The following is a 23,613-nucleotide window of genomic DNA, read 5'->3' on the forward strand; positions in this document are numbered from 1 at the left end:
ACACTTTGTAGTTATAGCAGAGACTGAGACACATGAGAGCAGGCTGAAAAAACGGAGGCAACGAAAGCTGCGTTCGCACGCGTCCGACTGATCCGGCCCGCATGAAGCTGCATTTTGCTCAATCCGGCCCGTGACCTAAAATGAGTTTGATACCCCTGATTTACATAAATCATTAATATCAGAGGTCATGACACTAGACACAGGCCTCCAGTCGGAGAATTGGCCTTCAACTGTCACCTTCCATTTCCTATCATTGAACCAATACTGAACCTACTTTCCTCACTCCCATGAATCTTATGAGACCTAGTCTTCCAGATCAACCTGCTACATGGAAGTTTGCTTTGACATCTATTGTATTCTTCCTAGTAAACACTAAAGTGAAATAGACATTAAAAACTTCAGCTGTCTCCTGCAGCTCCACACATAGGTAGTCCTGATAGAGAACAAATTCTCTCTATAGTCACCCTTTATGGTTAATATTACTGAAGAGCCTCTTGGTATTATCTTTCACCCAGCTTGGCAAATCTATTTCATACCCTGATTCCTCTCTTAACCCTGGTCTCAAATTTTTCTATTCGTCAAGGGATTTTGAACAGCAATATATATTCTGATCCAGTTTTCCAAATACATTTTGCTCTTTCAGTTGTGGAAGTAATCACACAAACTGATGTGGATAAACGTATGTGACAGTGATAATGAAGAATTAGCCCAGTGGTACAGACTTTCATCAAAAGCCACAGTAGTGTAACAATTAGCATGATGTTATTATAGCTCAGGGTGTTCTGCAGTTTGGAGTTCAATTCCAACACCGTTCTGTAAGGAGACTCCGTATGTCCTCCCCAGGAATGCATGGACTTTCCCTGCTGCTCCAGTTTCCTCGCACAGTCCAAAGGCCTACAGGGTAAGTTGACTGGCCATTGTAAGTTGTCCCGTGATTAGGTTAGAGTTAATTGGGTTTGTCGGGGTTGCTGAGGCAGCGTAGCTTGAGGGATTAGAAGGGCCTACTCTGTGCCGTATTTCAAAAGTCAAATAAAAAATAAGTAAAAGTGAAAATAATGAAAGTATGACAGTGCTTCAAGAGTGTACAGAATATATTCCTGTGTATTTTTCTCCAAAGCACCCTAGAAATAAAAGACACTTGCAAAAGCTGATCCTACTGCAAGACATTTCCCCATTACAAATTACTCTTTCAATAATTTGCATAGAAGTCACATAGTCTCTGGACCCATGTGTTCTCAGATACCAATACATTCAAATTAAACTAGAATTAATCTAAAGTCTGCAAGAAGGAATATGAGTTTCTTGACACTATTCACTTGGAGAACACTTAGAATGTTTTATTTCTGCATGGTAGATATAAATAGTGCAGACACTTGGAATAGACATTTGATCAATACTAGGTTGTTAGTAATAAATCTTTTGAAGTTACAGGAAGTACTGACATTTGATTTTTTTTTTGTACAGCAATCGTGCTAAAGGTGCATTATTTTCCATAAACATCACAACCAAGTCTTAGTTTCTTAAACAGAAGAACATTGAATATTAACAAGAGGTGCCATTTACTCATTTTGTTTTTTTTTTAAGCTGACAGACATTTATGTCTAGGCCTCAGGCTTCATAATGTTTCATGATCAATGGCAAGCTTCTTCTGGGCTTACATTCCAAGTGATATTTTATTACATTTTACAAATCAGGAAAACAACTGCAAGCAGGCAATGCATACAAAATAGAGAACTTACAACTTCTGTACTAAAATAAAGAATTTCAGTTTCTCAGACACTGAAAAAATAAATTACAATTTGAATAAAAGCTATTTACATACCTTATTTAATTATTTTGCACTTACACAACTTGGCTGTCTTTTCAGATGGGTTACCAGAGATTAAGTCTTTCCACACAGCTTTAAGTATAATATACTTGTGATAAGTAACTTTACTTATCAAGAGGATTATAATTTATTGACTTTTTTGGGGGGAAAAGGAAGAAATTTAAAGGGGGGGCTTCTGTTTTGATTTAAGTATGTTATAGAAAGTGTACATTTGGAACTAATACACAGATCCTTCAAAGCATACCAGTGGCTGCAAGGATTCAGTTTATACATGGTCCATTCTAACACTTGAGTACTTCTGATTAAAACACAGTAGAATAATTGGCAAATTGCTATTCAGATGTACTCAAAGCATACACTTCTTGCATTAATAACCTTGTGTTAGTTTTGCTGACAAACAATGCAACATAGATGGGTTTAATTCAAATGGATTAGGGTTCCAAACTCTTTTTCCCCTTGAATGTAATATGTCAGTGTGTAACAAAATAGTTTGCCGATATTGATTGTAGACAATAGTGACTTTTAAAGGACCAGAATTCATATTTCTTTGTGATCTTAAATGATTGACATTGTGACATATTGCCTGTAACACCATTTTTTTTTCAAGGTAGAGCGCGAATGTGTAACAAAATTCTCGGCTGATATTGGCTGTGTCAGTACCATAGTGACTTTTACAAGACTGATATTAATGTACCTCTTAGATCTTAAGTGATTGACATTGTGATATTTTGCCTGTAACTTTGAGGTAAAGTTCATAATTATTTTGTTCAAACCTTTTTCCATGATGTACATCTGTCGAATGTTTATGCCTGCATGGTTTATTAACAGTAATATGAATGCCTGAGTAAAATACAATCTTTCTGCTACCTGATTCATTTATAATCTTGGCCAAGCCTTCTAGAGAAAATTCAATGTCTTTAATGCATACTATGAATCCGTATATTAAAAACCGGTGTTTGAACTTGAAATACTTCCTAATGAAAAGGTAAATGGAACCCCATGATAAATATGTTCCAATTACAAAACTCACTGATAAGAAAATGAAAAGGATTATATATTTTAAAACACATTATCCCAAAGTGAGTTTAAAAGTGACTCAATCTAACAAAAGTTTAGATTCCATTCTTAACTCCTCAACTGCCTTTGTAATTTACAATGACACCTGAAACTTATGTAATTTACTCCTTGACATTGGTCAGATGTTCACATACTGTTGTTTAAATTTAACTGATAAAGGAAGCTACGTTCATGGTGAGTAAATACTTCAGAGACCGTTCAACTTACATGAACTTTTAATGTCGTATTAGATATCACTGGTGATCAAGCTGAGTTAAAGTATTCTTTGGGAAATTGTTTCCACTTACTTTGGCATCAAATCTGAAAAATCTGACTCATTTATTCAAAACTTAAGTTGCATTTGGATGGCTGGTTTGTTTATCATTGAAGATAATAAAGTAGAATAGTGCCTCAAGATATTAAATAATTTATCAGATTATCTACTGCTTAAAGCTAAGGAAATACTGCTCTCTAGTGGCCTACCTATTTTTGATTAATATTAAAATGATAAAAAAAATGGAAATGGCATGTGTATTGGGTTGGCTTTGAACTGTCTCCACAACTAGTGCTTTTCTGTGGAATAATGAATGCTTTATTTTGAGACCGTACATTCTTGTTCTTCCTAAAAAGGTTGTGGATAATGTGTTCTATCATCAGCAAATAAAACTTTGAAGTGATTTAAAGGGCACGGCCCAGTGAAGGCTTTGTTCCCAGCTCTGCACTATAGTTCCTCAGGATTCATGAGTTGAAAGCAGCAGCCATTTGGCATGGGGATTAGAGGATGAGCCAATGTTACTCACACATCAACAAAGCAGGGCTTACCTACCTAGACTCTGATGCTTCATCTTCTTAACACCTTATCAGTCATTTCTGTGATGCTTACCCCACCTCTAAGAAACATTACTTTTACTAAATCTCCTTAATATATCAAGAAGGTGATTTTATTAAACCACTTCATAATGAGGTAAATGATCAATATTGCTGAGATTTTCTTATAGGCCTCAACAACTTCTGGATAAATAACTTGTTTAATTCTACACTTCAGATGAGTGAAATTTACAGCAAACATTTTATGGATTCAATGCAGACATCAAATAAGAAAGAGCAAGTTCATAGTTTAACAGGAAATGTTTAACAGAATGGCACAAGGCATCACAGTGGTACAGTTGGCAGAGCTGGAACTGCACTGCTGTAATCACCTGGGTTCAATTCGGAACTCCAGAATTCTCAGTATGGAATTTGCATGCTCTCTTTGTGATTCCTCTGAGTCCTCTGGTTTCCTCACACATTCCGATGGATTATGGGCTTCTAGATTGCAGTAATTAATTAACTACGGTATATTACCACTAATTGGTGGGTGATAGAATTGAGAGGGCAGAGAATTGATGGGAATGGGGGTGGGGGGGGGTTTCTATAAAATATGCCTAGTGTAGAATTAGTGTAAATGTGTGCTTGATGATCAACATGGAGTCAGTGGGCCAAATCTGTTTCTTTATTGCTATGGACGTTAGAAAACAAAAGAGGCACTTAGATAATCATGCATATGGACCAATACAGCAAAATAAAGCAAATGGAGTGAGAAACGCTGTTTCTACCATCTTATTTTCAGGGACTTGGGACAGACTTGGGAGACTTCCAGTCTCCCTGATAACTACATCTGCACAAAGTGCGTCGAGCTGCAGCACCTCAGAGGCTGTGTTGAGGAAGTGGAGCTGCAGCTCGATGACCTTTGACTCACACAAAGAATGAGGAGGTGATAGATAGGAGCTACAGGGAGCCAGTCACCCCTAAGTAGCAGGAGGCAGGTTTGTGGGTAACTATCAGGAGAGAGAAAGGGAATATGCAGTCAGTGCAAATTACCCCTGTGGCCATTCTCTTCAATAGTAAGTACACTGCTTTGGATACTGTTGGGGGTGTTGGGGTGGGTGACCAGGTCTCTGGCACTAAGTCTGTCTCTGTGACTCAGAAGAGATGGGGTGCTGAAGAGAGAATATAGGGAGTCAGGCAGTAAACTGAAAAGCAGGAACTCCAGCATAGTAATTTCGGGATTGCTGCTTGTGCCATGTGCCAGTGAGGGTAAGAATAGATTGAGTTTACAGATGAATGTGTGGCTGAGGAATTGGTGCAGGGGACAGGGTTTCAGATTTCTGGATCATTGGGATCTTTTCTGGAGAAGGTATGACCTGTACAAAAGGGACGGGTTAGACCTGAACCCAAGGGAGACCAATATCTTTGTGGGCAGGTTTGATAGAGCTGAGGGGGTGGGTTTAAACTAAATTGGCAGGGGGATAGGAACGAGAGTGATGGGTCAGCTGGTATGCAACTAGCTGCAGTGTGAAATGAGACTGTGAGATGGGACAGGGCAAAACTGCAGATAGTGGGATGTTAAAATGTAACATTGGTTGAAATCAAAAAGGGTGATGAATACATGATTGAAGGTGTTATATTTGAATGCACACAGTCTACAGAACAAAGTAGATAATCTTGTGGTGCAGAGATTGGCAGGCATGCGGAAAGAAGATCAAAGTTGGGAGCTTAATATCCAAGGATGCACAATGTATCAAAGGGACAGGCAGGTAGGCAGAGGGGTTGGGGTGGCTCTTTTGATTAAAAAATAGAAATCAAATCCTTGGAAAGAGGTGACATAGGATCAGAATCCTTGTGAGTAGAGTTAAGAAACAGCAAGGGTAACAAGACTCTGATGGGAGTTATATACAGGCCTCCAAAGAGTAGACAGGTTGTGGGCACAAATTACGATGGGAAATAGAAAAGGCATGTAAAAGGGGAAATGTTACGATAATCATGGGAGTTTCAATATGCAGGTATATTGGGAAAATCTGGTTGGTACTGGATCCCAAGAGAGGAAATTTGTAAAATGCCTACAAGATGGCTTTTTAGAGCAACTTGTGATTGAGCCTGCTAGGGGAACAGTAATTCTGGATTGGGAGCTATCCAGTTTTGATTAGGAAGCTTAAGGTAAAGGAACCCTTAGGAGGCAGTGCTCATAATATGACAGAATTCACCCTGCAGCTTGAGGAGAAGATTAAATTGAAGGGAGTAAAGGGAATTACAGAGACATGAGAGATGAGCTAATTGTAATAGGACACGAGCAGGGATGATAGCAGAAAAGCAATGGCGTGTGCTTACAGAGAAAATTCAAAAGATGCAGGAAAGATTCATCCCAAAGATGAAGAAGTATTGTAAAGGGAGGATGAGGCAACCATGGCTGACAAGGGAAGTCAGAGACAGCATAAAAACAAAAGTGAGGGCATATAATATTGCAAAAATGAGTAAGAAGGTAGAGTGGGAAAATTTTAAAAACCAACAGAAGGTAATTAAGAAAGCCATAAAGAGAGAAAAGATAAAATATGAAGACAAGCTAGCCAATAATATAAAAGAGAATTTTTTCAGACACATAAAGAGTAAAAGAGAGATGACAGTGGATATTGGACTGCTGGATAATGTTGCTGGAGATGTAGTAATGTGGGAAAAAGTAACAGCTTGGGAACTCAGTAAGTATTTTGCATCAGTCTTCACTATGAAAGACACGAGCAGAATACCAGAAATGCGAGAGTGTCAAGGGGCAAAAGTGTGTGTTGTTGCTATTACTAAGGAGAAAGTGCTTGGAAAGCTGAAATACATGAAGGTAGATAAGTCACCTGGACCAGATGGACTACACCCCAGGGTTCTTAAAGAAGTAGCTGAAGAGATTGTAGAGTTATTAGTAATGATCATTCAAGAATCACTGGATCTTGAATAGTTGCCGAGGACCGGATAATTGCAAATGTCATTCCACTCTTTAAGAAAGGAAGAAAGTAAAAAAAAAAGGAAATTATAAGCCAGTTGGCCTGACTTCAGTGGTTGAAAAGACGTTGGAGTCTATTATTAATGAATGAACTTTCAGGGTACTTGAAAGCACACAATAAAGTAGACCAATATCAGCATTGTTTTATAAAGGGGAAATCTTACCTGATAAATCTGTTGGAACTCTTTGAGGAGATAACAGGTAGGATAGACAAATATCAGGAAGAGTCAGTGGATGTTATTTATTTGGATTTTCAGAAGGCCTTTCACAAAGCCATATATGAGGCTGATGACAAGAATACCGCCCATGGTGTTACAGGAAAGATACTAGCATGGACAGAAAATTGCTCATTGGCCAGAGGCAAAGAGTAGGAATAAAGGGAGTCTTTTTCTGGTTAGCTGCTGGAGACTAGTCATGTGTCACAGGAGTCCGTGTTAGGACTGCTTCTTTTCACATTCTATGTCAATGATTTGTAAGAAGGAATTGATGTCTTTGTGGCCAGGTTTGCGGATGACAGAAAGATAGGTGAAGAGGCAGGTACTGTTGAGGAAACAGGGTGTCTACAGACGGACTCAGTCAGTTTGGGGGAATGGGCAAAGAAGTAGCAGATGGAATATAATGTAAGGAAGTGCATGGTCATGTACTTTGGCACAAGGATTAAGACATAGACTATTTTCTAAATGGGGAGAAAATTCAAAAATCAGAGGTGCAGAGGGACTTGTGAGTCATAATGCAGGATTCCCTAAAGATTAACTTGCAGGTTGAGTCATAGTAAGAAAGGGAAATGCAATGTTAGCATTCATTTTGAGGGGACTGGAATACAAATGCAAAGATGTAACACTGAGGCTTTATAAGGCATTGGTCAGATCACACTTGGAGTACTGTGAACAGTTTTGGGCCCCTTATCTAAGAAAAGATAAGAAAAGGTGCTAGCATTGGAGAGGGTCCAGAGGAAGTTCACAAGAATTATCCCAGGAATTAAAGAGTTAAAATATGAGGAGCATTTGATAGCTCTGGGCCTGTACTCGTTGGATTTCAGATGAATGAGGGGGGATTTCATTACAACCTATCCATTATTGAAAGGTCTAGATAAAGTGGATAGGGAGAGGATGTTTCCTATAGTGGGGGAGTCTAGGACTAGTGGGCACAGCCTCAGAACAAAGGGAAACCTACTTAGAGCAAAGGTGAGGATAAATTTCTTTAGCCAGAGGGTAGTGCATCTGTGAAATTCATTGTCACAGATGGCTGTGCAGTCCAAGTCATTGAGTATATTTAAGGTGGAGATGGATAGTTCTTGATTAATCAGGGTGTCAAAAGTTATGGGGAGAAGCAGAAGAGTGGGGTTGAGAGTGTATAGTAAATCAGCCATGATTTTGGCATGGACTAGAAGGGCCGAGATGGCCTGTTTCAGTGCTGTAATTGTTATATGATAGAATGGCATGATGGGCTAAATGGCCCAATTCTACTCCTATGTCTTGTGGTCTAGATCCCAAGTTTAAATGTTGTTTTTCTGTAATCTATTAATGTTCATTTAAAATGATCCCATTTCACCAGATACAGACAGACGGATGGTTAGCATTTTGGTGGACATGTCAATGCCTGTGTCACTTCAAAGGGTCAAATAAAGCACTTTGTTAGTCACAGAATCTGCACAAGCAGACAATGGGGGTAAAAATTCATAGAATTCCTTTGATGCTTTCTGTAATGTTTTGTGTTCAATCTGTGCTCTTATTAGTAATATATCCTAGCTTGAAGTATCACCAAAACATTTGTTACATGGAATTATAAATACATTTTAATTGATTTGCAAGAATTATTAAGTCTTTCTAAGTGTTGAACTGTGGTTAGAATTTGAAAGAGTGTAATTCCTTTTAGATGTCCCAGAAGCCATGCATAAATCCTTTACCAGTTCAGGATATCTCAAACCACTTTCCATCCAATGGCAGCTTGAGAATGTGATCTGTATGGGGAACTGCAGCACCCAGTTTACCCACGGCAAGATCCTACAGCTGGTGCAAAGGGCCGGTAATATATTTCCCAGCGATATTGCTTATTGTTATGATTATGGGCAGAAAGCAACAATCTTTTGTTAAAATCTTTTGTTTATATCCTCCTAATATGGGTTTTAATATCAGACATGAAAGGCAATGCCCTTCTTTGTACACCAAACATCATCCTAATTCATGCCTGGAAAGGGTATTCTTGCAAGGAGGCGAGGATCCGACATTCGAATTTTATATGGACCCAGAACCAATGTTTGACATTTTTTCCATTCCTGATTTAGGGCATAAAAATGCTTGACTACAAATATTATTTCAAATTTAGCATCTCTACAGTTTGATGTTTTTTTTTTCTGGTGCATTCCCTCAGTTCCTGTCCATCCTATAGTAGCTCACACTTTTCACCTGAGCCTTCGCCGTCCATGACGGAGAGTAGCTAATTCAACACAGAGCAAAAAATGTGGAAGCAATCTGGCCTGGATAATCAAACACTAGACTGAGAAATCTATCAAAGAAGCCTGATGGTTCATGTTGTTATGATTACATTTCTTTGGATTGGGGACTCATATTAAATCTCAAAACTGAGCACTTTGGTGAATTGTGATACAATAAACATTAACTTCTCTGTGTCGCCTGGAGAATAAACAGCGAAGTGAGCTAAAGAAGAAAACTGCTGTGCTACACTAACATGACCTGTGGATATGCTCTTTGTGTTACAGCAAACACAACAGCAGAAGTGAAAAGTGCTCCTCTGTGGGAAGGCAGAGTCATTATAATTTTCATTGCGAGGTTTTCACCCAATTTGTGACTGAGTTTGACCCAGCTCTCCTTTGCTCAAAGTCAAGTGGCCTCATTATCTAAATCAATTTCACCAAGGGGGAAAGGAATATACAGTATGTGCCTCATCTTGTGATTACTTTTCTGTTCGAGAAATTTTAAAGTAATAACATTTTTCTACAAATAACTTCCAGCTGTAGTGGAATTTTCTATACCAAAGAATAATGTTACACTGGTTGACTGGCAGAATTTCAAATTTGGAACCCATATGTTATTCCAAGGATAACACTGAAAAGATTCAGCCTTTTACCTCGGCGGGTTGGCATTGTGGCATACGGGGATTATCTTCCACAATGCTCACCGGTACTAAGCAGCTTGTTGCGGAGTACAAAATATAAAGCATTCAAATTCATAGCACCACACAGCAGTTTCCATTCCGCAGGCTGAACCTCCTGAGGAGTGGAATCACAGGGCTGAGCTAACCTGGAACTCGGTGTCAAGTGAGGGAAACGGGAGGTTGACAAGGGGTCCAGTTCTCTCCGAACGAGGGGCCGACTTTAAGAGACTTAATAGGGAAGAGAATTTGTAGCGAGGAGAGTCCAATCGGTTTAAAACAGCAAATCGGTGAAGGAAAAGGTCGAAATTAGATTGTGTGCAGAGTAATTGGTTGGGGGAGGGATTTGGGGGGGGGGGGATCACAGCAGTCTTTTTGCCAGTATTACAACGATGGTACACTGCATAACTCTCCGGGACTGGGTGAAGCATATGGAACAGCTTGATGTACACAGATGGCCACGCCAGCAATCTCTCTGATCTCAGCTTCCTCCTCCCAGTTTCGCTGCAAACGCCGCTCTCAAGATGCCCCCGCGTTTTTACCTGCACTTTCACGAATGAACGGTGCCGGTTCAGTGACTGGGAGTTACCTCCTATCGCCGACCTTTCCAAATCACCGATACCGAATTAAGTAAAGAATTGTGTTTTTTGAGTGGGTTGGGAGGGAGTGACAAGGGCGGGCCAAGGCTCGCGCCAGATACCAAAGCAAGGCACAACTTAGAAATATTGATTTGGCCAGTTGGAAGAAGCTTTCTGCATCGGATGTTTTATTTAATAAATAAGAACTGTGAACTATACTATAATATAAACATTCATATGCTGCATGCAGAGTCATATAATTTAAAGTAATAATTTATATATTTACACAGTAAGAGGGAAGGGTGAGAGAGGGAGTGGAGGACTCACGATTTGCCCAGTTTTCTGGACAATGCGCAGAGGCAAGAGGTGTCTATTCTGATCCACCTCCACGCCACATACTTATTGTTCTCTTTGCTCAGTGCCCTGACATACGTCTGACTGGTTTTGCATTGGGAATTCCAGTGCTTCTCGTCGATGCCTCTGCAGCCGTTCTTGCCCGGTTTGGCTTCTTTGCAGCGCGTCTCGTAAAAATATTGTTTTATGGCAGAATTGCCGGTTTTAATCTCCTCCAGCACGGTCACTTGCCTGCCCCGAATGTCGATCGCCGCCGTCTTGTCCGTCACCCAGCGGCTCTCGCTGTCACACACCGAGTACTCGCCGCGGTGACCCCGGCGGTCCAAGTACCGTTTCCTCCTGGCTGTTCGGTTGGCCAGCTCGGCGGCGCCCGCGAAATCCTCGATTAAATAGAGTGGCGGGGGCTGCAAAGGCGGGCGGTCGCTGAGCAGCACTCGGGGCGAGTGGTAGCGTTTCTTCTGCTTTAGCAGTTCAGCGCCGACCGAGCCCAGCGTCTGGAAGTCAGAGATTGTATTTCCCAAGGAGCCCGCGTTCCTCTCAGCGTCACTCTTTGCCCGGGAGTCCTGGTCCTTCTCCTCCACCCCCTCGCTCTCCTTGGAAAGTCTGCCTTTCAGGATGTCCGCCTGGAGGATCTTGATGATGAGAGAGCTCACGGAGTCCTCGGAAGAACTTTCCTTGTCCATGGCAGTAGACTGGATGCCACCGAGACAAGTGAGAAGCATGCCGTAAAACAGGACAGACATTACTTTGTTCACCTGTAAAATCTGAAAGGGAAGCACACACCGGTCAGTCCACGTCCGCGGAGGAGGCACGCCTGCACATCACAAGGGTCACTCTGAGCCTCTTACTTGCCCCTACTTCAGGAACACTTGCCTTCGCACCTGATGCCGGCTGCCAACCCACCCCCCACCCACCCCAGCCCAACCGTGCTAGCGTTAGCCCCACAGAACGTCCCCGTCAATGCTAGACTTTTGTTAATAAATAAAACATTTAAAAAATGCTAATGTTCATAATCAAAAATATAAAGTGCTGGGTTAAAACACTCAGCGAGTCAAGAGGCTTCTGGGGAAAGAGAAACTATTGATGAACAGATTCCCTATCTACAGATCTGTTCCCTGCATTTTTTTTTTGTTTTAATCACATTTTTCTCATTCTGCTTGTGTTGTTCGCCATGATGTGATTCCCATTAAACATCTACTCACATTTCCTCATGATCAGAACCAGGCGGAATATAGAAGTTTAACACTAACGCCCTATGAATTGATTTAATATAGGCCATGCACACAACGAACACAGAGTCACTGGATTTGAATTATTTGCATATAACTCATATTCCTGTTTTACTTTCACAATGTGTCTTCTTTTGCACATTGGCTGTTTGTCAGTCTTTGTGTATGGCTTTTATAAGTTCTATTGTATTTCTTTATTTTACTGTAAATGCATGCAAGATGGCTAAAATAGTACGGATGGCTATGCTCAGGGTGCAGATCGAGGGGATAGGCCAGTTGAATGGCATTGGCTAGATGGCTGAAGAGCCTGTTTCTGTGCTGCACTTTTCTATGGCTCTATGTTTCTTCTCAGAAAATAAATCTCAAGGTAGTATAGAAAATAAATCTCAGGTTGACATATGCCTATTTTGACAATAAATTTACTTTGACTTTGAGTTACAATTTGTGCCTTTCATAACAAAAGGACTGCCCCTGATCTATGTGTAGGTTGAAGGCAGAGAAATACACCGAATCAATGGTTAAAGATTCCTGGTGTGCCATGGTGATTACTTGACAGGTGCTTCCTGCCCTCCCTCCCTGTGCGCTAGGGCACTGAATTCACTGAATATTTTTAAGCAGCTTGAAACTTAAATGGTTCGTTACCTAAATTATCCAATGAGAGGTCAACGTCATCTTGCGGCTATCAGTGAAGTATTCTCAGAGGAGGAAGGGGTGTTTGTAGGGGGGTGGGACTGAGAAGAGTATTCACTGGACAACCCATCTTTTCCCTTGCTGATTGCTTAGCCCATGACTTTGTGTTATACTCCATACCTGCATCTATTATGAGAACGTGTGTGAGGAGGATTAGCAACTCTCTGGAATAGTCCCGGAATGCCCAGGAATGAAGGATGTCATGAGCAAGTAGGAGAAATAAATCACACTGTATCACCACACTGTACGGATATCACTATGCACTTTGAACAGTTTTTGTTCAAAACTAACAGGGATGGGGAAAGGGTTGTTTGACGGGGAGATGAAAAGGCATATGGTGAAATTGCCATTACCATATTCAGTAATGTCAACCCTTTTCACGGCATTAATCTCCACTGCACACAAGCCAAGGCCCCTCGGCCCCTCAAGTAATCAGTTAACAGAGTAAGAATGTGTAATATGCATCTCCTCCCTAAAAGCGGTTAAGGTTTTGTTCATCTGCATGCCCCTGCAAAATTGCAACCTGCCTGTTTCAAACATCATGTTCAACCAGTTAAACGTCTCACTACCTTATATTTCTGGTGCAAAAACAGCTCAGCATCAATTTGTGCTGCGCCAGTTCTATCAAGCTGCATTAAAGTGACACATGCAACAATATTACCAAAGTTAAGCTGAACAATTTCTACAGAATGCTGGAAATGAAAAGTGAAAACAGAGCTTTGTTTTTCACAGGAGTTCTCTTAGCTCACCTCATGTCTCCCCTTCTCTGCAACATAATTCATGCTTGATTACTGACTTTCTTCAGTGTCAATGAGAAGTCAGCAACCTGAAAAGTTAACTCTGTTTTACTTTCTGGAGATGCTGCCTGACTTACTGAGAAGATTAAAACAGAAAATGCTGGAAACACTTAGCAGGTCGGACAATATCTGAGGAACGAGAAAGAAAACTCGCAGGAGATTCTGCAAGTGCTGGAAATCTAGACTCACAAAATGCTGGAGGATCTCCGGAAGTCAGGCAACATCTATGGAGAAGAATAAACAGATGATGTTTCAGGCTGAGATCCAGTCCTGATAAATGATCTCAGTGCAAAACACTGACTGTTTATTTTTCACCAGAGACGTTGCTTGACCTGCCAAGTTCCTCCAGAAATGTGTAGGTCTTTAAAGGAAAATAAGTGCTTTTGTTTCAGATTGATAAGAACCTTGATCAGAAATACAAAAAAAGGGTTTGCAATCTGAAATATTAACTATGCTTTCATCTCTCCATAGATATTGTCAGACCTAAGTATTCCAGTATTCTCTGATTTTATTTCAGATTTCTAGCATCTGCAGGTCCTTGATTTTCGGTTTCATTTGGGAATGTCACGATTTCATACAACAGGATTAATTACTGCAGATTATTTGCAGAAAAATTGTTTCAGAGATCATCCTTGATGGAAGACATTAATCTTGATGAATTAACATTAATCTTACGAGACCTAGACACCAGACATGTCATGAAAGGATCTCCAGATGAACCATGTCTGCTCATTAGGCACATTGACAGATATACACCAATATTCATTTATGAGCAAGCGTCTTTGATAAGGTACTTGGTTTATGTCACCTGAATGGAATTTGTATGAAATCGACAGTGCCCCCATGTTACATAATACATCCAGGTTAAATACAAAACATGCAGTATCTCCTCCTCCTTCAACAAACAATGGACCAATGTCTATTGCAGAAGTATTTCTCAGTATGCATTATCATATCTTTAAGCAACGTGTCAGAATGCCTGCAGTTAGCAGTAAGTTTCTTGGAAGGGCGCAGTTTCTTTATGTAATCATGCACAAACAAATCTTAATGGACTATAGGTCTTCTGAGTAATGCTGTGGAAAATATGCATGTAAGTCCACAACAGAGTTACGTGTCCTGTGATTCTGAAGATGTCCCATTGAATGCTTTCTAATACCAATTAAATTCTCATAACCACTGCCGAGATAATAAGTAGGGATTAATTTTAGAGCTGTTGACTGATAATCAAATAATACTCGTAAAATTAGGGAAGCTCCGCTCCATTCCTTCAAGTAGTACCAACGGAAATTTTACATTTCCCTCCATTTACATTGTAAATTATTATTAATATTTTTATTATTATTTAAATGGTGGAAGATTGCAGCATGCTGTTGTGCAGAGGGACTTGGGAGTGCTTGTTCATGAATCGCAAAGAGTTGGCTTGCAGGTACAACAGGTTATTAAGAAGGCAAACGGAATGTTGGCCTTCATTGCTGGAGGTATTGAATTCAAGAGCAGGGGATCATGCTGCAACTATACAAGGTACTCGTGAGGCCACACCTGGAGTACTGTGTGCAGTTCTGGTCTCCATACTTGAGGAAGGATATACTGGCTTTGGAGGCAGTGCAGAGGAGGTTCACCAGGTTGATTCCAGGGATGAAGGGGTTAACCTATTAGGAGAGATTGAGTCGCCTGGGACTGTACTCTCTGGAGTTCAGAAGAATGAGAGGGGATCTTATAGAAACAAACAAAATTTTGAAAGGGATAGATAAGACAGAAGTAGGAAAGTTGTTTCCATTGGTGGATGAGACTAGAACTAGGGGACATTGTCTCAAGATTCAGGGGAGAAGATTTAGGATGGCGATGAGGAGAAACTGCTTTTCCCAGAGACAGAGAATCTGTGGAATTCTCTGCCCAGGGAAGCAGTTGAGGCTTCCTCACTAAATATATTTAAGAAACAGTTAGATAAGTTTGTATATAGTAAGGGAATTAAGGGTTATGGGGAAAAGGCAGGTAGATGGAGCTGAGTTTATGGACAGATCAGCCATGATCTTATTGAATGGCGGGGCAGGCTCAATGGGCTGGATGGCCTATTCCTGCTCCTATTTCTTATGTTCTTATGTAAATATATGCTGGTATTTATTTATTTATGCACATTTAATTCTATATTAGTCCTTTAACCTTTAACTTTATAATTGTTGGATGTTCATGTTTTTAGTTGCATGTTGCACCTTGACCAACACACCACAGCAAATTCCTAATACATGTAAATGAACTGTACATGCAAATAAAGTTGAATCTTGATCCTTGATGGCGTATCTGAAACAAGCCAGCTCTGGCACACCAGCCTGGAGTTTTCTCTGAAGTGGGATTTGGATCCACAGATTTCAGGTGCAGAGAACATTGTGAAGTAGCTTTTTTTTAATAGAAATCTACCTATATAGAACAGTTTTTAAAGAATACATAATATCTCAAGTGTTTCACCTTGCTCTATGAGAGCTGCTGAACCTTATAATGTTCTATTTGAAAAGGTTTGCACAATTATTGTGGAGATTACTTTAGCTATGCATTTTTAACACCGTCCTCTCCCTGGATCAATCATATTTAAATTTCTGCACACGTCCCTGATCACTAAAATTGCCTCTTGAATTTATCTTTGCCTACAGTCCTCTCCTTTAAGATCCTGCTCAAAAACCATCTGTTTGACTAATAATATGATCACCATCTTATTATCCTCTTTGATTTAGGAAAATTAATTTCCTTTCAGTTTTGCTTGCCGGGAAATTTCAACACCGCCAAGTCCCTGGTTTGAACATATAGTTTTGTCAATGGAATTGTAATGAGTACTGAAGATGGGATGTTATGTTGAAGTTGTATAAGATGTTGGTGAAGCCTAATTTGGAGTACTGTGTGAAGTTTTGGTCACCTACCTAAAGGAAAGATGTAAACAATGTTGAAAGAGTACAGAGAAAAATTACAAGGATGTTGCCGGGTCTAGAGGACCTGAGTTATAAAGAAAGATTGAATAAGTTAAGCAACACACACCCAATGCTGGTGGAACACAGCAGGCCAGGCAGCATCTATAGGAAGAAGTACAGTCGACGTTTCAGGCCCAGACCCTTCATCAGGACTAACTGAAAGAAGATATAGTAAGAGGTTTGAAGGTGGGAGGGGGAGGGGCAGATCCGAAATGATAGGAAAAGACCGGAGGGGGAGGGATGAAGCTAAGAGCTGGAAAGGTGATTGGCAAAAGGGATACAGAGCTGGAGAAGGGAGAGGATCATGGGACGGGAGGCCTAGGGAGAAAGGAAGGGGGAGGGGAGTACCAAAGGAAGATGGAGAGCAGGCAAGGAGTGATTGTGAGAGGGACAGAGAGAGACAGAAAAAAAGGGGAAAAATAATAAATAAACAAACAGACAAACAAACAAACAAACAAACAAATAAATAAATAAATAAGGGATGGGGTAAGGAGGAGAGGAGGGGCATTAACGGAAGTTAGAGAAATCAGTGTTCATGCCATCAGGTTGGAGGCTACCCAGACGGAATATAAGGTGTTGTTCCTCCAACCTGAGTGTGGCTTCACCTTGACTGTAGAGGAGGCCATGGATTGACATATCAGAATGGGAATGGGACGTGGAATTAAAATGTGTGATTACCAATCAACTTCCTAGCTCTTAGCTTCACCCCTCCCCCTCCTGTCTTCTCCTATCATTTCAGATCTCTCCCTCCCCCTCCCACTTTCAAATCTCTTACTATCTCTTCTTTCAGTTAGTCCTGACGAAGGGTCTCGGCCCAAAACGTCAACTGTACTTCTTCCTATAGATGCTGCCTGGCCTGCTGCGTTCCTCTAATGCTAACTCTTAAGAAATATATCAATAAGACATACCCCAGATTGTTCTTGTCCACTATAGAATTATGGACCAGAGAACATAGAACACTACTGCACAGTAGAGGTCCTTTGGCTCATATTGTGCTGACCTTCAAACCTACTCTGAGAACAATCTAACCCTTCACTCCTACATCGCCCTCCATTTTCCTGTCAGAGTCAAACGGCACAGAAACTGGACTGTCACGTAACCATTCATGGATATTGATCCTATGACACTAGGAAATATTGTGTCTCAACTCCTTTGGAAGCCTTTTGAAAGCCATATCTCTGATAAATAATATCAGCACTTTGAGGCAATTTCAGTGATTTAGAATGGATTGTGACAGTCAGAGCTTCTGGCCCATGAGATTACCGTACATAAGGAAGAAGGATTATGTAAGAGCATGTAGCAAAGATACTGAGTACTCAGTTTCCTGATTTAAGTATCTATCCAGCATAGCTCATGGGCAGGAGAACCAAGTTTATAACATTTACAAACTTGGCAAATGTTTCTGCAACATTTGTGGATTATGCAAGTTGGCCATTGTCAGATTTTGTACCTGCCCTCGGCAGCACAAGTGAATTTCTTGGTACAGCCCCTAATTATATATTTCCTGCCTCCCTGAAACGTGCAATTTGTTAGTTTATTTACAGCTCATGGATTAAGACAGCTGCAATTCTGGTTCGGCCACAAGTCTATTCAGAGTGCCTCTTCCAAAACTTTAAAAGTGAAGAACAAATTTCCCTCACAGAACATGTGACTTCAAAACAAAAAATGATCTGTAAATGCCAGGCCCGCCAAAAAAAAAGAAACCTCCCTTTAGATCCTTCCTAGAAGTTTAGTTAGAATGTTAGCATTTAGAAGGCATTAAGGTAGGGGATTTTGTTATGATTAAGGCGCTATAATAGGCAAGGCTGCATGGTAGTGTAGTGGTTAACACAATACTTTACAGTACAGCTGATTGGGGTTCAATTCCCGCCACTGCCTGGAAGGAGTTTTGTATGTTCTCCACCCATGTGGATTTCTTCCGGGTTAGTAGGTTCATTGGTACATTATAAATTGTCCCATGATTAGGCTAGGACTAGATCAGGAGATTGCTGACAACGTGGCTTGAAGGACTGGTAGAGCCTATTTCGTGCTGTATCACATTAAAAATATTAATAAAAGAGTGGTATTGGTAGGGAGACATTTCTAGCACTGGTAAAATGCTCTAAGGCAAAGTTGCCCATCAGTCTGGGTGGTACGGAGGCATGGCTGTAGTAAGGAAAGGCGTTGCCTCATAACTCCAGCGACCCGTGTTCAATCCCGACCTCCAATGCTTTTGCACATTCTCCATGCAGTCACCTGGGTCTCCTCATACCAGAAACGAGTAAGTTGGTAGGTTAATTGGCCACTGCATATTGCCCCTTGTGTGTGAATGATTGGCAGAATGTGGGGAGTGTAAAGATAGGTCCATGCAGGATTATTAAATAGATGCTTAATAACTGATACAAACTCAATGGGACAAAGGGTCTGTTTCTTTATTGTATCTCTCAATGAAACTGTAACTCTAGAATTTTAGAATTTCACCACATTGTAATATACACTCAGTGACCACTTCATTAGGTACACCTGCTCATTACACCTGCTCATTAATTCAAATTTCTAGTCATCCAATGATATGGCAGGAACTCAATGCATAAAGTCATGCAAACATTGTCAAGAGGTTCAATTGTTTTTCGGACCATACATCAGAATGGGGAAGAAGTGTAATGTACATTAATTACTTTGACCATGGAATCATTGTTGGTGCCAAATGGAGTGGTTTGAGTATCTCAGATACTGAAGATCTCATTAGATTTTTATATACAACAATCTCTAGAGTTTACAGAGAATGCTGCAAAAAAAAACCAAAATTTAGAAAAAAACATCTTGTGAGGAGCAGTTCTGTGGATGATAATGCCTTGTTATTGAGAGAGGTCGAAAGAGACTGGCCAGACCGATTCAACCTGACAGGGAGGTGGCAGGAATTCAAATAACCACATATCTGAACAAACAAGAGAAAATCTGCAGATGCTGGAAATCTGAGCAACACACACAAAATTTTGGAGGAACTCAGCAGGCCAGGCCAGGCAGCATCTATGGAAAAACGTACAGTCAACGTTTCTGGCCGAGATGCTTTGGCAGGGCATGTTTAATAACAGTGGTGTGCAGAAGGATCACCAATACCTTGTAAAAATCTAGCATGTTCTTTGGTATCATAGAGAGGCAAAATGACTATTATCTTCTGTCATAAGCTACCACAGGCATCAATGTCCTATACCAATGCAATAGGTCCACTAGAACATCATATATAAATAACTAACACCATACATCCAGGTGTGTGGCGCGTGGCCAAGTGGTTAAGGCATTGGACTAGCGATCTGAAGGTCGTGAGTTTGAGCCCCAGCCGAGGCGGTGTGTTGTTTACTTGAGCAAGGCACTTAACCACACGTTGCTGCAGTTCACCCAGCTGAAAATGGGTACCGGCAAAATGTTGGGAGTTAACCTCGCAATAGACTGGCATCCTATCCGGGTTGGGGGGGGGGGGGGGTAGTCTCGTACTCTCAGTTGCTTCACGCCACAGAAACCAGCATAAGCACTGGCCTGATGAGCCTATAAGGCTCGGGACAGACTTTAACTTTATACATCCAGGTAACCAACCCTAACTCCCCTGCCAAGATAATATATGCACCAGTGCACTACATAAAAGATAACCTTCGTTGTCCTTGTGATATGGTGACCCTCCCACTCAGTGTCCAAAACTGTAGTAACATACCTCTGGTCTCTCCACTATAGTACATCAGTATCCTACAGAAAGGTATGATCTCATCAATATGGCAATAAAAGATACACAGTACTACAACTCCCTAGCTGTTTTCCGCTAAAGCATTGTACAAAACAATAATCCCTCTCATAAATATTTTCTAAATGCATAGCCTAGTGCATTACAAATTGTTTGAATGCATCTATTTAGGTTAATGTTGACTCCATACAGGAATGGAAAAAATAATAATTAAAAATGTCTCTGCCACTTTAAGGACTCCTTTGCACATGAAGCTATTTGTTGCATCTGCACGCACATATTCTAAACAAAAATGATGGTCTCTACATCTGCTTTGATTTGCATTAATTGTTATTTGAATGTTCAGATGAAATGAAACCACAGCACACACATTAAGCCCAAATGTAAGTTCTTATACTTTGCCTGTGTTTTTGTGGGGCATGTGGTACAGTCACTGTCTCAGATCCTCTTCAGGACTCCTCCCTTTCTCTTTTTGCTATAACATTGGAGACTTTTTGGTGTTGCTTCCTGCTTAGAACTTGCAGTTTTATCATTTTGGCTGCCAGTTTCTACCTTACTCTTAGTTTCACTTCACCCATTGCAGACTCCACCATTCTCTTTCTTTAATTTCCATATCAGAAGACAATTGAGTGACCAAAATCCATTAGAAGACCAAAGGCTCTCACAACTATTTTGATGACATCTCCTCCTTCCTCTAGGTCAGATTCCCAACCTGGCATCCACGGATCTCTCAGTAAGACTCCATGGCATTAAAAAAGGCTTGGGAACCCTGCCCTGGATAAATGCTCTGGAGACTTGAGTCTGAATTTCACCAGAAGAGCTGTGCGATTTAATTTAATTAATAATCTGGAATATGAAAAACCGGATATAACTAACTGGTTAATAACATTGCTTAACACAGTGTTAAAGGCAGGAGCTCTCCCTGCACTTGAAGGGTTTTTTGCAGGAAGCATTATGTACAGAACTTTGAACCAAGAGATGGAAAATAGAATTACAGTGGATAGTGAATTATAAACACAAGAGAGTCTGCAGATGATGGGAGTCTAGAAAACACACACAAAATGTTGGAGGAACCCAGCAGGTCAGGCAGCATCAATGCAGATGAATATAGTCAACTTTCCTCTAGCATTTGGTATGTGTTGAACCGGATAGCTCCCCTGCAAGCTAGAACAAAGGTGGGAAGCCTAGACTATTCCAATATGGTGGGCAGGCTGATGAGTATTTACCTCACCACAGATATGCCTGACCTGCTGGACATTTCCTACATTCCCATTTATATCAGATTCCCAGCAAATATGGTGTTCTCTATCCCACATTTCCAGCAATTCTTTTATTTTGTTTTTCTCTCACCTTTGATATCGCTTCCAGATGCATTAGCTGCACTTCACAACCCCTCACCACAGTCTCTCAGTTGACACTGGTCTTTATCGAAGACATTCCCTTAGCTCACCCCTCAACTCTGCCTTCTGAGCAGCAATGAACTGGCCGCGTGGCTGTGGACTCACTTTCAGGACTTTTAGTTCTGACTATTGCGCTTACTTTTTATTGTTTGTATAATTTGCTCCTTTTTCAGGCAAACAATAAAAAGAAAACAAATTGGATGTTTGACGGTCTTTTTAAATAGGTTTATTGGGTTTCTTTGTTTATGTGGCTGCCTGTAAGCAGATTGGTTTCGAGGTTGATATAATACATGTATTTTGGCAATAAATTTACTTTGAACTTTGAACTTAAAATATACCCGTTTTCCTATTTTTTTTCAGTTCTAACAAAAGGTCATTCAATCTAAAATGTTAATATTATTTCTCTGTCCTGAGTTACTACCACAGCTGCTACAATCAAATGCATGGTAGCTGTGGTAGGGTTGACATCCCAGCACGTCCTATGAAATGAAACCTAACAGCCTAAATAGCTGTGCTTTATGCTTGCTTTGCAAGCAAGGATAATGCTACTCCTATATACTTTAAATCCCCATTCATTCAGTAATCCTACATTCACTGTCTCAGAGACCAATGTCAGAACATTCTTCAAGAGGATAAAACCCCACAATGAGTTAGAGTGTACCTGGCCAGGTATGACAAATCTGTGCCAACCAGTTGACTGGAACATTCAGGGACATCTTCAATCTCTCCCTACTGCAGTATGAGGTTCCTACTTGCTTCAAAAGGGCATCAATTATACCAATGTCCAAGAAGAGCGGAATGAGCTGCCTCAATGGTTATCACCCGGTAGCACTCACTTCTACAGTGATGAAGATCTTTGAGAGCATGCTTATGACTAGAACTAACTCTTGCCTGAGGAAGGACCTGACAGGTTGCATTTTGTCTACCACTGGAACAGGTCGATAGCAGGTGAAACCCCACTGGCTCTCCACTCTGCTGTGGAGCACCTAGATAAGACGTATGTCAGGCTGTTGTTTACCAAGTACTGCTTGACATTCAACACTATCATCCCTCCCAGTAATAATAAACAAACTTCAAAACCTGGGCTTTTGCATCTGCCTCTGCAACTGAATCATTGACTTCCTTATTGGGAGACCACAATCATTGCAGACCGGTATTACTGACTATCAACATAGTCACATGTCAAAGATGTGTGCTTAGTTTCTGCTCTACTCTGGCTACACTCATGACAGTGTGGCTAGATACAGCATGAGCAGCATCTATAAATTTGCAGATGACACCACTATTGTTGGCAGAGTCTCAGATGATGACGAAGAGGCATACAGAGGTGAGCTAGATTGGCTGGTTGAGTGGTGTCGCAACAACCTCGCATTCAACATCAGCAAGACAATGGACATTAGAAAGGGAAAGTCAGGAGCGCACATGCCAGTCCTCTTTGAGGGGTCAGCAGCTGTAAGCATGGCCAGATTTAAATTCCTGGCCATCAATATCTCAGAGGATCCATAGTGGGCTCAACACATTAATACAATCATGAAGATGGCACACCAGCGGCTTTTAGAAGTTTGAGGAGAACTGGTGCCTCAAGAAGTTGGCATCAATCATTAGGGACTGTCACCATCCAGGGCATGCCTACTACAATCAAGTAAGGAAGTACAAGAGCCTGAAGACCCTCATTCAATGATTCAGGAACAGGTTCTTCCCCTCTGCCATCAAATTTCTGAGCATTTCATGAACCCATGATTGTTACCCTGTTACTCTCTTTTTTTTGCACTATTAACTTATTTTTGTGATTTACAGATTTTTATGTCTTTGCACCATACTTCTGCCACAGAACACCATATTTTATGTCATAAGTCTGTGATAATAAACCTGATTCTGATGACCAGACCTGCTGAGTAAGCTCAAGCTTTTATTTTGGATTTCCACCATCTGCAGTATTATTTTGCTTTTCAATTCTGTACAAACTATATATTTTATCCATAAGGCTGAGGGGATGGTGCAGGAGGGAGGGCTTCAGGTTTTTAGATAATTGGGCTTTGTTCCAGGGAAGGTGGGATCTGTTCCGAAGGGACAGTTTACACCTGAACTGGAGC

The 23,613-nt window shown here is 40.8% G+C and overlaps 1 protein-coding gene across 1 annotated transcript in view; it reads right to left on the reverse strand.

Moving 5' to 3' along the window:
- Positions 1-1,324: 1,324 nt before the first annotated feature.
- Positions 1,325-23,613, reverse strand: part of ntf3 (neurotrophin 3) — a 49,871-nt gene continuing 27,582 nt past the window's right edge. The window contains exon 2 of the mRNA XM_073066235.1: positions 1,325-11,496. Within this exon, the coding sequence (XP_072922336.1) occupies positions 10,702-11,496 (795 nt within the window). The 3' untranslated portion in view covers positions 1,325-10,701. The remainder of the gene's footprint in view (positions 11,497-23,613) is intronic.

This window comes from Hemitrygon akajei, chromosome 14 (assembly GCF_048418815.1).
Source record: "Hemitrygon akajei chromosome 14, sHemAka1.3, whole genome shotgun sequence".
NCBI lineage: Eukaryota > Metazoa > Chordata > Chondrichthyes > Myliobatiformes > Dasyatidae > Hemitrygon > Hemitrygon akajei.